This window comes from Carettochelys insculpta, chromosome 6 (assembly GCF_033958435.1).
Source record: "Carettochelys insculpta isolate YL-2023 chromosome 6, ASM3395843v1, whole genome shotgun sequence".
NCBI lineage: Eukaryota > Metazoa > Chordata > Testudines > Carettochelyidae > Carettochelys > Carettochelys insculpta.
In genome coordinates this window covers 66,243,083-66,257,808 of record NC_134142.1, presented here as the reverse complement: position 1 = coordinate 66,257,808, position 14,726 = coordinate 66,243,083, and the positions used below count along the sequence as shown (strand labels likewise).

Here is a 14,726-nt window from a genome sequence, read left to right as displayed (position 1 = left end):
AATCTTAGCTAAAAGCAAGTATTTTTCTTGGCTGGCCTTTTTCTTTCTTCTGTATGCGAATGCCACTGGGAACATGTGAAATTGCTATTAATCTCCTTGGCTCATCTCTCCCTAAATTTCCAGCTTTGGAACTGTTTTCTTTGCAATCAAATGTAAGTTGTAAATATACGTTGTCAAATTTAGGTCAGTAGAGTAAAGATACTTGGCTGGTTTTGGTGGTAGGTTTTAAATGTTTAGGGTATAATTCACTGCTTTTTTGGTTGAGTAGAAATTTTCTTGCATTTCATTTGTAAAGACTGAGTTTAAGGAGGGGGTCAGTCTATTTTTTCTTTCCCTCCAACTTTTTTGTCTAAGTTTTAGCAAAAGTGTGGGAAGGAAAATAAAAAATAAAATAAATCATGATGATCAGTAGCTCTTAAGGATTTTTCAAAACTTATTTCTCAGTGTGATCAGAATTTTAAGCCTTTTTGGCTTCAAAGTACTTAAAATCTTTTAATAATTAATTCCCATGATGTCTTTGTGAGAAACCTAAGTAAATATCTCCCATCTTATAAATGGGATATTGAGTGATATAGATTAAGGAGGTTGCTTAATGTCTTGGAAGTTTCTGGATCAAAGTCCAGTGCTGAGACAAGCACACTATATTTTTTCTGATTGTCAATCTGTCTTTCCCCACCCCGGGTAAAATGACTGAAAGGTTTTAAGATGCAACGTGCTGGCTTTTTACAGTTAGTTTGTTGAACAATTTGTTAGAAATATAATTTTTTCGCCGATGGCCTGATCCAAAGTAATTTTAAGTTACTGAAAAGATTCACATTGACTTTAGTCACTCACATACAGTAGGACAAAACTATGTAGAATTGTTGGAACAGTATAAACTGTACTTGATACATGGGAGACAGAAGGAACCAAAAAAATGATCCAAATCCAGTAGTGCAGGACAGATTTGCTTTTTGGACAAAGTAAGGGTTCCCCGTACAAACTTTTTGTCCAGATGTGATACCTGGAACTCTTCCCATTTCTGTGATAGACTGTTGCTGTATTGATAGCTCTAAGTGAGTCAAGTATGTAGTGACCAGCAAAGTCATATGGTACAGTAAACCCTTGATTTAACGAACTAATGGTGGGGAGGGTTGTCCATTAAACCCAAAAGTCCATTAAATATGAGGATTTAGTGCCCACACACCACTGCCAGGCTCCACCAGCCCCCTCTCCTCCCCTCCCAAACTGCCAGCAACTCAACAGAGCTGCCACTGTTGGAAGAGCTGCTGGAAGAGCCACCAGAGCCTGCTGTGTGGGGCAGGAGCTGCCAGTTTGCTGCCTGGGGCTGGGACCCCGCCAGGGCAGGAGCAGCCCTGCTGCTGGAGACGCCTCCGCTGGAGCCACCATTCACTTCTCTCACCAGGGGTGGGACACACACACGAGTGTCATCTGCCCACGTATGCACCACACACCTGCTGGGAGGAGCGTGTGACAGCTCCAGGGGTCCACGCTGCAGTGGAGGGTTTAGCAGTGGCAGCTTTGGCAGCTTGAGTAAGTCACCTTACTTTTTGGGGGCGTTGTGGGGCAGGGTTTAGGATTTTACGGACTCTATGAAGCGGTCTTGGGGAGCAACGGCAGGGCTGGTGGACATCCGTTGTTCCTGAACTCCACTGACTCGGGGTTCATAAAATGGAGGGTTTGCTGTATTATCCAGATAGTCTTTGTGTTTAGGAGTGATGAACTTCCAGTTTTTTATTTTTGAATAAAATATTGCATCTACAATCCTATCATTTCAGTGAATAAAAACATGGTGCCAAAAAGATTAGCTTTATAGGCTTAAAGAGAGTTGATATTGATAAGTAGTGAAGTTTTTTAATTCCACACACAAGCTTGTTCTGAAATGTAAGACTAAATCAGTTATATGGTATGTGGTGAAACATGTTGTGCTTTATTTTTCCTGACTAGCAAATTGCAAAAACAATTTGGTTTCTGTCATTCTTTGGAAACTGTCATGTTTTTCTAAAGTTATTTTTTGAAGTTTGTTTTCCCACTCTTCCCACAGGAAATAGATTAATAGGGAAAAATATATAGAGCCCTCCAAATGGCTTCAAATTTACTATCTCCATGAAGCCAGTCTTACTGCTGTAGCAATTTGTGTCATGTTGCCCTGCACTGTGATTTATTGACTTTTTGTTTTGCTTGCCTTCAACAGGTTGTCTCCTGGTACTGACGTCTATGTAACAGTTTCATCCATTGCCTTAGCAAGATCACAGCAGTGTCGTAACTCCCCCAACAACTTACTATCCTCAAGTGAGACTGGCTCTTGTGGGGGAACCTACAGACAAAAATCTATGCCAGAAGGGTAGGCACCTGGTTTTTCTTTTTAGGTGCTGTTTGGTTACGGTTTCCTTCTTCTATTTTGTGGCTAGATAAACTGTATGATCTGTGCTTGCTCTGCTGGTTTATAAACTATTCTTAATATGCAGTTACTAAAACAGTTTTTCTTTCCTCGTCTTGCTTAAAAAAAAAATAGTAGTAAAAGAATCCTCTCACTTTCTCTCTCATTGGTCTATGACAATGCTCAGGCTAACATCTGTAGTGACCCTGAAATATTCATGTCTTTGCTAAATGCATCAGTTTCATGTTGCAAACATCTTCACTTCGCAGCTTTTGCTTCTTAAATATATCAGTAATGCACAATACTCAGACTGAGTTCTTAGGGTTTTGATTGCTCTTTTGAAGCAAGAAAATATGTTAATCTAAGACTTGGTTAGTTTAGGCATAAGGGTATTAAATGACCTTCAGGGATTGTTTAAAAATAGCATTTGTTTCATATATTAAATCTTCTCTGATTTCAGCCTGTCTCCTCCAACTTTACTGGAATCACGAAACTCCTTGAAGTAATCTACTATTCATATTTGTGGGACACACATAAGGAAAAAATTATATATGCATAATTTTTAGAGAACACTAAAAAGAAAAATGCATTAAACATTTTTAGGGAAAAATAATTAGCAACAATAGAACTACATGGCTAAAAATAACCCATTAGAACAAAGAGGAAAGTAGAAAAGCAGTTTAATAGTTCTCACTGTGCATCTTCTCTCTAGAGTCACTTTGGCTAGTTTGATGGTCTGTGTGTAATCCTCTACATTTTGGGTGCTTATTAATTTGAAATTTCCGCTCCTGTATTACAGAAATAGTCATAGTTAAATAAATTCTGTTGTATGAAACTAGCTAGCTAGACACTGGAATAACATCCTGTCCTATGTATGTTAGGGAAGTCTTCAGACAGGAGCCTTTCTCCTGTGCAGCACAAAGCATGTGCTTTAGCAAGGTATTGAGTACTTTCTTTGGCCAGGCCTACACTAAGGGGGAAGATCAAATTAGGGTACGCAACTCCAGATAAGGTAATTATGTAGCTGGAATCAATGTACATTAATTTGCTCTTCCATGCAGTCTCCATTGCTGGAGGTCTACGGAGCAAACAGTCCCACTGACTTCCCTTACTCCTCGCAAGGCACAGACATACCGATGCTGATGGGGCGCCCTTTGAGTTTGATTTAGCATGTTCTTACCAAATGCGCTAAAGTGAACTCCGGAAGGCCAGCCATGCCAGCATCAATGTTCTGCTGAGTATAGACAAGCCCTTTTTACTCAGACCTCCTGAGATGCCTCTGCAGTGCTCTTGCTTCCAGCATAGTTTGGGAAACTTTCAGGAAAGATGCTTTCCCCTGCAAATGTTAGGTGCTGCCTGTCTTCCCATGTTTCCGAGCAGGTTCCCTCCTGCACACCAATACAAAGGCGCAGATTCAAGAAAGCATGTCTGTTCAGGACTGATTAAGTACTGTCATGAATAAATACAGATTTACGCATATGCCTAAATATTGTCCTGAGTCATTCCAAAGTACATAGGAGACCTTTCTTAGCCCATTTCAATTTATAAGTTAGTCATGCATTTAATTATAGCAGATCCTTCTATTCAGAGAATGTTATAAGTTCAGAAAAGAAAACCATGCTTGCATGGTAATTTCATTTCTGCCAAGTCAAACCATTTTTCACTGAAAGAATGAAAGGAACAATGATCTTGAAAACAAGCTATATTTTTGGCAAACTTATCTTTCAGAGAACAAGAACGTAGCTGTAGAAACTGTTTAGAACAATTATCACAGTTTGCTTTGTGGTGGGGAAAATACCTTGCCCCTCTCTCCCATCTCTCTGTTATTCTCATGCTCATAAATGGCTGAAGAGTATTTGCTAGTTCTCTCCAAAAATTCTCCTCTGGGAAGAGAGACAAAGTATGAAAAATTCTACCCTGAAAGGTGAGGGTTTCAGAATAAGGGTAACTGGAAACGGAGGGTAGGATGGAACGTTTATCCAACAATATTTATTGTAACAGTAACTGGTGACCCTAGTATATTATTGTCCAGATCATACTCCCATTAAAAACAATACCAAAAGCTTCATTGACTTCTGCAGTACCCAGATGGGGCTTACTGTATATATTTAGATATATGTTTCATGTATACTTCTGTTTGTATTGTTGTATGGTTTTTTATGTATATGTATGAATGTTAATAGAATGTAAAAAAGGAGTATAAAACAATGAATGAATGTTTTTCCTTCTCTGATTGTATGAAATAAACTATTTTCCTGTGTTTCTCTGAGAATTGAAGATGCATTTCTGCTGTTTTCATGAGGCCAGTAACAGCTTCTATAGTGTAAGTGGCATAAAAGATACCACTACAACAAGCACTCATTATTTCTTAGCTTAATTACTAAGTTTTAAATGGCCTAGTTAATAAAAATAAATAAAAAGAAACAAGTTTGTTGAATTTTAATTAGTAGGGAAATTATTATAGCTAACCAAGATTAACAAACAGTATTTTCACAGAACTCTGATGTCCTCTTTGATAAAAATACACTATAAATTAAGCAAAGCGTATTATATTGCACATGATGACGAATACTGATCTCAGGGATGTTAATTACAGGAACATGTGAAGAATCAAATAGAGGCATTACACAGTTGGATGGATAAATAGTTTTTAGATCTTGAACTTTTTTAGAATACTAATTTATAATTACTCCTTTTTTATTTTTTCGTGTATGGAGAGCTGCTGTCCATCAGATGTTACTATTGTTTCAATGGTCACTCAGCTCGTTTTAGGGGAATGGTCAGGTTTTTAAAAAAAACACAACCCCCATAAATCTCTACTGTAGATTATTTTGATACAGTAATACGTGCTTGAAAGTATTTCACAAAGTTTAATTTAGACAGTTCTTACTATCTCTTGGGTTACAAGATAGAATTCTCTATATCCTTGGATTTATGGGATGCCAAATGGAAAGGAAGGAAATAATAGGATAGAATGGAATCCTCCACACAGCATGACCTTACACATGTGTTGTGCGTGAGATCACACTGTGTGAAGTGTGCCATTTTGCATGCAAATGTACAGTTGCGTGCTTGGCTAAATATGTGATGGCGTACCCCTGGTTGTCAGGTTTCCATTTCAGTATTAGGTCATGTGGAAGGCCTATGTTTGGCAGGGTGAGATGTGTTTATTTTCATTTCAACTGTTATGTTAAGTCCTTGGAACTGGGGAAATTCCATGATATGAATTACTGTCAAGTGTACGAAGCTTATCTGCTTGCCGTTTCTGTTTTAATGGTTGTTTGTGTACTTTTTTTATTTTAAATTGTGGTGTGTTCATGAAGTCCTCCAAGTAGAGGTTGAATAGAATATCTGCATCTAATATTTACACTAAAATCATATAGCGTGTTACTTTTATAGGTAGTGATGGATAAAGCAGGATGTTGTGTATTTCATGCTCATTTAGCAGTGGCATTTGCCAGAATCCGTCCTTTGCTTGAGTTTCAGGTTCTAGGCATTCATTTTAAATAGTGTTTTTTTTAGTTCTCATAGCTGCAGAGAGAACCCTACAAATATGTACCAAGTGTAAAACTATTGCCTTGTGTCTCCTTGACTCTGCAGACAGCCTGAAATGATTGTTCGGAGGTGGGAGTTGCTCCAGTACCTCTCAGAACAGTATCCATTTGTTCATTTTGAAATATAACACAAATTTCAATGCCAAATCAACTGTTTCACAGCTGGTCATTTTAACATGCCATTTCTGCATTCATGCCACACACTTTAACTATCTTCGACACCTCACATCTTTCCAAATGCCAAAAGCCACAACCGTCCACTCTTCACTGCCAAAATCATTTGCTTCTGTGTTAGTTGTGTATTTCCGGTGCATTATTCTTCAGTATGTTTGAAAAATAAAAATGTTGATACAATGTAGAAGGTATTGAATGTCATGAAATAAGAGAGGGAGATAATAACAAAGGGACTGTTTGTTTTTATATATATAATTAAATAAAACTTCAGTTTACTTTTGATTTTTTTCCCCCCCTGAGGTTGTCATGGAATTTCTAGTCTGCTCCACTGGAGTGTATCTAAAGACATAGTCTTACCCAGAAGTTAGGTTAAGGATGCTGTGGTGTACAGAGGGCCTTTCCCACTTAAATTCAGTTATAGTCAACAGTCACTTTTAAGATCTTCAACTTCTTTCCTCCCTATCTAATTCCCTTTCAGCTAGTGTGCACATTAGTACCTCATCCTGAATATCTGACTTTTTATCAATCATCTCTTGTTTCCATAACTTTGTGATACACTTGTGTTTACTTTTTGCTGCAGATTTCTTCCTGGTTATTGAACAAATAGAAGTATCACACCACAATTGGAATACACTGTATTCAGTGTCTTAATGAACTTGATTGACAGATCTTATTGTGATAGGACTTTTAATCAGGTGTGTGCTCTGTAGTTAATGAGGATATGTCTACACTCTAGTAAAATGCCTGCAGCTGGTCTGTCTGAGCTGACTCAAGCTCAGGGGGTTCATGCTGCAAAGCTGTAACATTGCAGTGTAGGAATTCCAGATTGGGCTGGAGCCTGGACTTGGGAAACTAAGCTACCTCTAATCTGTGTGGCCGTGCAGCTTCCCTGCAGTGAGGAGAGATGGCTTTCCTCAAGTCCTGAAGTTGCCATGAGCAGTGAACCTCCCAGTCAGGCCCAGTGAGGAGCAACCATGGCTGGTGGGGAAAAGTCCCTCCCAGCAGGGAGCAGCCATGGCTGGGGAAGCTATGTTCTGGGGCTGGCAGGAACACAGCCAGTGCAGCACATGCAGCTTCTAGGTGGGAGGGTCCATGGAGCTCTGTATGCTGCCTCTGCCCTGCTGGTGAGCGCAGTGTGCATGGTGAAAGCCTCGAGCCTCATGTCCCCCCTGCAAGGAGCTGGATTCACCAGACACTTACATGGCACAGCACAGTTGCCTGAGAGAGGCAGGTACCAGGCAACCTGCCTTAGTTCTGTGGACTAGCAGCCACCTAGGCAAGCCGACACAACACAGAGCCAGCTCCTGCACCCCAAGCCCCTTCTCCCTAGCCCCACTCCAAAGCCCATAACCACAGTCCAGTCTTTACCCCTCCTTCACACCAACTCCCAGGCCTAAGCCCCTCCCCAAAGCTGGAGCCCCCTCATTACACTCCAAACCCGTCATCCCCAGGCCCACCCCAACCTTCTGCTTCAACCCAGCTCCATCTCCTGTATTCCGAATCCCACTGCCCCACCCCAGAGTCTGCTCCCAACCAAAGCCTTTGCACCCTTACTACCTGTCCCAGCCCAGAGGTTACACCACCAGTCAGAGCCTTCACCATTCTGCTCCCCAACCCTCATCTGCAGACGAGTCCCCTTCCACACTTAGTATATTATTCTGCAGCACGTTTGAAAAATAAAAATTTTGGTTCTGTATGAAAATATTTAGTGTCATTAAATTAGGTGGGGGAGGTAATATAGGGACCATTGTTCATTTTTACATATGATCAAATGACTCTCTTCCTCCCCTCCACCCCCAGCCACATGAATTTTGTTATATGCATCAATCTAAAGATGATGTGTTGCAAAATTATCAGGAATACTGGAGGGGAGGATCATAGAGACCAGGCTCCAGCCTGAGCCCAGTCATCTACAGTCCAGTTTTATAGCTCTGTAGCTTGCATCCCACAAGCCTGAGCCAGCTATCTCAGGCCAGCCGCAGGTGTTTTATTGCAGATTAGACATAGGCTTGGGCATTTTTGAAAATCCCACCCAAAAATGTGTGCGTGGGAGTTAGGTGAAAATCTGAAGCCATTGCTTTTCCTTATCTCAGCCAAAGTTGATCCATTGTCTCAAACCCACATGTTTAAAACTAACCCAAGTCAGTCATTCACCAGAATTACCAGGTAATGGTGCTCCCATGGCCTGTGACTAATGCTTTGGTGCTTTCAATCTAGTTGCTAACGGACAAGTGTCCACATCACAAAAATCACCCCAACCGTTGCCACATGATGACATGCTGGTTAGCTCAGTGGAAAGGCCAAGAATATAGTGATCTATAAAGTCTGGTAAACCTCACAGCTCGTTTTAATGAAAATGTCGGGAAACTCATGATGTCACTCCTCATGTTGTACATGTATGGGTAGGTAACACATCATGGTCTAAGACTGTTGATCCAGCATCTTTTAAATACTTTTTTTTTAAAAGACCCCAGATTAGTTGGGGACCACAGTTCCATTGGCTTTCAGGAAAACTTGTAGTCCTAAAATCACTTGGTTAGTGAATGAAACATGATTTTTTTTTTTAAAACATTCTGCTTTGATATGAAATTCGTGCCTGAATAAAAATGAATTCTTCTTCCGCCTTTTGAGGTGGTATTTGCCCATTGGACTGCTTCATGCCTGCTCATGTGCATTGGGGCCCACAGCCACTGCAAGGGCAAGATGGGAGGCGAACCCCAGGTCCTCCACCTAGCAGGGGTGGGGCCAAGGGTGGGTGTGGTGGAGCTTGGGGCTGTCATTCCTGGGGTCCATCCCATTGTCCCTCAGCCACATGCAGTGTGGCAGCACAGCGCTCCATGGCATTTCAAAAAGGCCTGGAGTCTGGCTGATGCTGTTGCTACTTTGACCGCGGCAGCTGGAGTTCCGGGCACCTTTGAAATAAGAGGCCCACATTTGCCTCCTTTCCCTCCCTGCATCTGTGGGCCTGCTCACGTGACAAACCAATCATGTATTGAACCACCTTGTGTTGGTGGCAGGTCCAAGCTACCAAGCTGCACGGAGGTGGTCTTCAGCTCTGTGTACCTTCTGCCATCAAAACTCGGTGCACTAAGAGAGAGAACCTCCCCACCCTCGTTTCTCTTGCATCCTGGGACCAACACAGCTACAGTAACGATGAAAACCAGTCATTAAATGTCCTGTTGACCCTTAATTCTTCTTTCAGTTTTGGCCACATAATTAAAAATCTCATGTTGATATCTATTGACTGGAAATAGTGCAAAATGAGTTCAGTTATGATGTAAACATTCAACTTTTTCCCAGGTGCCACTTTTTAAATAGTTCTTTCAAAACCAGTGCTTAATTTGTAATGAAAAAGATGCCAGACCTCAAACAATTCTTTTACATTGATTGATGCAGCAAGCCCCGAGATGCTGGAGCTCTGAACTGCTATGCCCAGAGGTGTCAGGGTTCAGCCCTGGCATAAAGCAAGCAGTGCTCAGCCTTCAATAATAGGTGTTTAAACTAATATAAACAGTAGGTTTTTTTTCTTCCCATTGACCTAATGCTTTATTTAATTTTCCAGAATACATCTTACAATATAACAGTGTGTCTTAAGAACAGAAAAGGTTCTACTCACATAGCTTGCTGACATTTTTTAACCTAATTGCCCCTTCTTGTTTTTTACTATACCCTTTTCTACCCAAACCGATCTGTATACCTTAATTTCTGCTCTGCTTTAATTGCCTCTCTGCTACTGTGTTCCATGTATTTGATAACCATTTGAATAAAGTAACTCTGCCCAACTTCCGTACGCACTTATAATTTTATACAGTCTAGCTTTTATATCCACATATTTTGAACCCTGTATTACTAGACAGTCTGTCAGAGACCTGGTGAGGCACCTGACATCGGATGGGTTGTCCTTGTGTTTCTTCTGAGATTCACTTTCACCAGAACCGTGGATAGGACCATTTGTGGAACTCCCCACTTGAGAACATACATCAGTCTCCTCAGTGGTTTTTACTGAAAGTCCTAAGTCAAGCCTGTTCGGGTCAGTTATTCCCTGACCATTTAAGTCCATGACCACTTTCCACCTAATTTGTGCAAATGAGATCTGGTGATTTAGTTTACAGCTGGGACCCATTTTTGGTTAAATAATTATTTTAACTGAAACCTGGGATCTTACACAGGAGCTCAGTAAATTAAAGATTTAATATACTGTGTGCCTTAGAAATAGGAGATAAGTGCCCCCCCCCCCCCCAACAACTGGAAGGAAAAGAATGATAAATTCCACAATCAGTTAAGTTTCTGGATTTCTGGGTCAAGTGACTTGATGCAAAAACTGTTTTTCTCTAAGTGCTATTCTCATACGTGCAAGTTAAGCATAATTAAAACTGTTGTCTACCTTTGTTTTGGGGATGCTACAACAGGTTCGGACTGAGTCGTAGATCCCCTGCCTCCATTGACAGGCAGAACACGCAGACTGATACTGGTGGCAGCGGCAAATCCACACCTAGCTGGCAAAGGAGTGAGGATAGTATTGCTGACCAGATGGGTAGGTAATTCACTTCTGCAGTAAGCAAATATTGTTCATCACCAGCTGACTTTTTTTACAATATATTTCTCTATTTCTCCATGCAATAGAAGCTTCTAAAGCACTGCGTATTCTCTCATTTCCTCATACTGATTAGATCTCAGATATGCGTCTTTGAGACCTGTGAGTTTCACCTGAGGAAGAACTGAAGTTATTGTGAGGTTAATCCTTTCATAATTATCCCACTCTCTGGGGCACCTTGTCCTTAAGGCAGTGATTGAATAGACGGTCGTCTAAGTTTATCTTGTTGTTTAAGACTTGTTTGACCTCACTCACTCTCCCTGGTAGTTTGGCTTAGTTTAATGTTTATTTACTTTATCTTACGAGTGAACTTCACTTTCAAATGGCACTATATAAATGCAATTTAACTGTTTGATCATTGAAGCTCAAAGTCCCATGAACAAAATGAAAAACAAGCAATTAGTGAAACATATCTGTAGCTTGGTTAGATTGCGTTCCACCAGAATATATATATTTTCTATGCATTTTTCAGATAAATTGTCAGCTGAAGACAAAGTGAGAGGGCGGGTGATGCCAGGCTTCAGAAAGGGCGGGGTCTGTATTGGAGAGGGTGGGGCTGTAGGCAGCCACCCATCAACACCACCCAGACTGGGCCCCACCAATCCTCCAGCCTCAGGAAGCACAGGGCGCAGATCTCCACTGGCTATTTACAGGACCTAGGGCTCTAGGTGCCACACAGCATTGGCCGGGACACCCAGGCCTCCCCTCATCGGCAGTCCAGCTGAAGAAATATATTAACTACATAGAACAGCTGAGTACTGACATTTTTAAGCCCACATTTGGAGTTTCAGTACAGAGGTGTTTTGCCTTGTGTACTGCTGTTTTGCACTAAGGTGACGAGTTAACTCTAGTTGATGCCAGTGAGATCATGACGCTGGTACAAGTTTTGCCCTACAGTACCTAGCTGGTTGCACTGTTGCAATATGACTGGCTGAGTCAAGGTTGCTATTCTTAAAATTCCTCCCTTGAAACAGGTTGGTTGGAATTTAGAACTTTTAGGACTGAAGGAATTGAAGTTATGCCTGTAAATCCAGACCTTTCCCACCCTTATCTGCACAGCTCTTATTACCGCATTGCAGTTTCCTTCTATTTCTATCTCAGTCTGCCTGTCTTGAGCATACAGTGAAGTATTCAGTGGGTGCAGAAGGAGTTTGGGAAGTGCAATGTGATTCGCAGGTTCAGAAGACATACTTTGTTCCAGTATCTTCGAAATCTCAGGGAGCTGTGTCTTATTAACAAAGCCATCTGTCATCCCCTCCTCCTTTCTCCTTTCAACATGGCAAGCTTGTGATTATATTCATCTGCTGTTCTCCTTTTGACCTAATGCTTTTTAATTGCATATGTTTTGATACTGTTGTGATGGTAACGACACACATAAAATTCATTTCTTGTTCAGCATTTCGTCTGCAGCTTCTCAGCTGTGTATTGGTGCTGGCACTGAACACAAGTTAGCAAGTTCTGCTGTGGGATGTTAGGTGCTATCATACTGGCTTAAGAAGGGAGGGGAATCTCCAGCTCCTTGCTTAATTTCATCCAGCCCATGGCAAGTCTCCAAAACACAGCCTGGAAGCCCTGAACCTCAGTTCCCTCCTATGAGGCACGAACCATGAGCATTGGCTTGCCCCCTCGTTGGAGGGGGTGAGGTAAGGTCCCAGCTGATCACCTGTCCCTGTGGTCCCTAGGTACAGGGATGGATGATCAGGGAAGCTCTGAGTCTTCACGTCCCTGCCCCCACAGCTCTCGTTGGCCAGGAATTGTAGCCAATGGAAACTGCCCGGCCAGTGCCTATGGGCACAGGCAATGTTCAGCCTGCAGAGCCACCTGGTCACATTGTGGCAGCTATCTGGAGCAGTGTGGGGGTGGGGTGGGAGCCTGCCTTAGCCCTGCTGCACTGCCAGACAGCAGTTGCCTGAGGTAAGTGGCACCCAGCCCTGAGCCTCTTCCCACCACCAGGCAAACTCTCATGCCCTCCCAGAGGCTGCACTCCCACCCCAAAACCCTACCTAAGGCCAGAACCCCGTTCCACGTCTCATTTCTCTTCAGGAGCCCACACCCCAACCCTGAGCCACCTCCCTGAACCCCTCATTTCTGGCCCTAACTTGGAACTTAGTGGAAGCCTCTGCGCCCAACCCTTTTTCCTGTGGAGCTGTGTGAGCCTTGCAACTGATTTTTTTTTTTCTGGGTGTCAGTGACCCCCAGCAGAAAAAACAGTTCTCTACCCTTGGCTTAAAGGAAGTGAAAGGAGCAGCAAAAAATGTGCTTCTGAGGGGAAAGGTGGATCCAAGATTCTTCAAAAACAGACCCAAAAAAAAAATTAAAGGAAGAAGGGAGAAGACAGGATTTGTCAGTATCTATCTTGCATAGTGTCCTGCATTTGGACAGTTCTGGCTTTAAGCTTCATCTCTGGCTAGAAGCTGTAATGCCAGTTCTGATTAGTCTATGTAGCAATTTGGTTCACGAAAACATACGTGAATTACAGCTTGCAACTAGCTAGGACATAAGGTATGGTTACAGTTTGTAAATAGACCATAAGGCATACGTTCGCACAGAGCTGTTTCTGCCTCTTCCCTAGACGTTAAAGAATTTTTGTCCATTTAACCAAATCGAACAATAACCTACAAGGAGAGGCTGAGGGATTAGGGCTTACTTAGTTTGCAAAACAGAAGAGTGCGGGGGAGGGTGCGATTTTTATAGCAGCCTTCAACTTCCTGAAGAGGGGCTCTAAAGACAATGGAGAGGGGCTGTGCTCAGTAGTGATGGGTAGCAGAACAAGGAGCAATGGCTCAAGTTACAGAGCAGGAGGTGTAGGTTGGATTTAGGAAAAACTATTTCACCAGCATGGTGTTGAAGCACTGGAACGCATTACCTAGAGAAGTTTTGAAGTCCCGTCTTAACAGAGTCCTGTCTGGAATGATTTAGTTTGGGTTGATTCTGCTTTGGGCAAGGGCTAGACTCGATGACCTCCTGAGGCCCCTTCCAGTCCTAGGATTCTATAGTTCTCTGAACATTTTTGTCGCTTTTCCTAGAGTAAGAGGTAGAATGAAAGTAGTGCTCTAGGTAAAGATGGAGAGAAAACAGCTATATTGAGGAAGTTTGGATATTTCACATCTGTAGGTTGGGTAGTTGCAACTGACTGACCAAGTTTGCAAACATGTTACACTGCACTTGATGGTGCTACTCTTTGTGGGTAGAAAGGTAACAACTTCTAAATGCTCGAGTCAGTCAATTTTGGGGAATGCTCTAGGCATCAGTAACCAGCAAACTATTAATCTAGGAAAAAACTAGTGGGGGCTGAATTTGAGGGATGATGATATGGGGGGAAGAGGGAGCACAGCTCCTGGCTTAGGGGTTAGGGAGATTGGAGTGAGGGACAGACAAGGACCCTGGCATAGGAGGATGGAGGAATGATGGAAGTGAGAATGTGGCGGTGCACAGAGCTCTTAGCATGAGAGGAGGGGCCTAGCATAAGTGGGAAGGTAAATTGGGAGCAGGCAAACTCCCCATGATGGAGAAGAGATGAAGAGAATAGTGGCAAATACAGAGCCCCTACCAAGGAGGAGAATAGGGAATCCTGAAATGTTGGCAGAGGAGAAAGGGGGAAGGGGTCCATAGAACCCCTGACAGAGGGAAATATTGGAAGAACCTAGTTTGGGGGAAGGAGAACATACAGAGCCACGGGAAAAGGGCTGCACACACACTCCTTGGAATGAGGGATATATGGGAAGTGGGGGTAGGGGCAAGCAGCTGTGGCGAGAATGGAGGCTGTGGGGAAGTGGGAACAAGATTGCACAAAGAACTGCCATGTAGTGGCGGACTGGGGGTGGGGGGTCACAGAACCTATGGCAGCAGGGAAGACTGGGTTTCTAGGGATTCCTGGAAACTGGGTGGAAGAGGAGGGTGGCATTTACGAAGTTGCGAGGCGAAATGGAGGGATTCAAGGAGCACCTGGTAAGTGCAGTAAATGCAAGCTATGGAAACTATGAAGTGTGTAACCCTCTAGTACTCTTTAAGTTTCTTGTGTTTT

General features: G+C 42.5%; 1 protein-coding gene across 9 annotated transcripts in view; it reads left to right on the top strand.

The window, feature by feature from the left end:
- Nucleotides 1–14,726, top strand: part of SIPA1L1 (signal induced proliferation associated 1 like 1) — a 321,214-nt gene that overhangs the window by 277,823 nt on the left and 28,665 nt on the right. For all 9 annotated transcript variants that reach the window (XM_074997151.1, XM_074997143.1, XM_074997149.1 and 6 more), the window contains 2 exons: nt 2,195–2,344; nt 10,518–10,642. In XM_074997151.1, the coding sequence (XP_074853252.1) occupies nt 2,195–2,344; nt 10,518–10,642 (275 nt within the window). The remainder of the gene's footprint in view (nt 1–2,194; nt 2,345–10,517; nt 10,643–14,726) is intronic.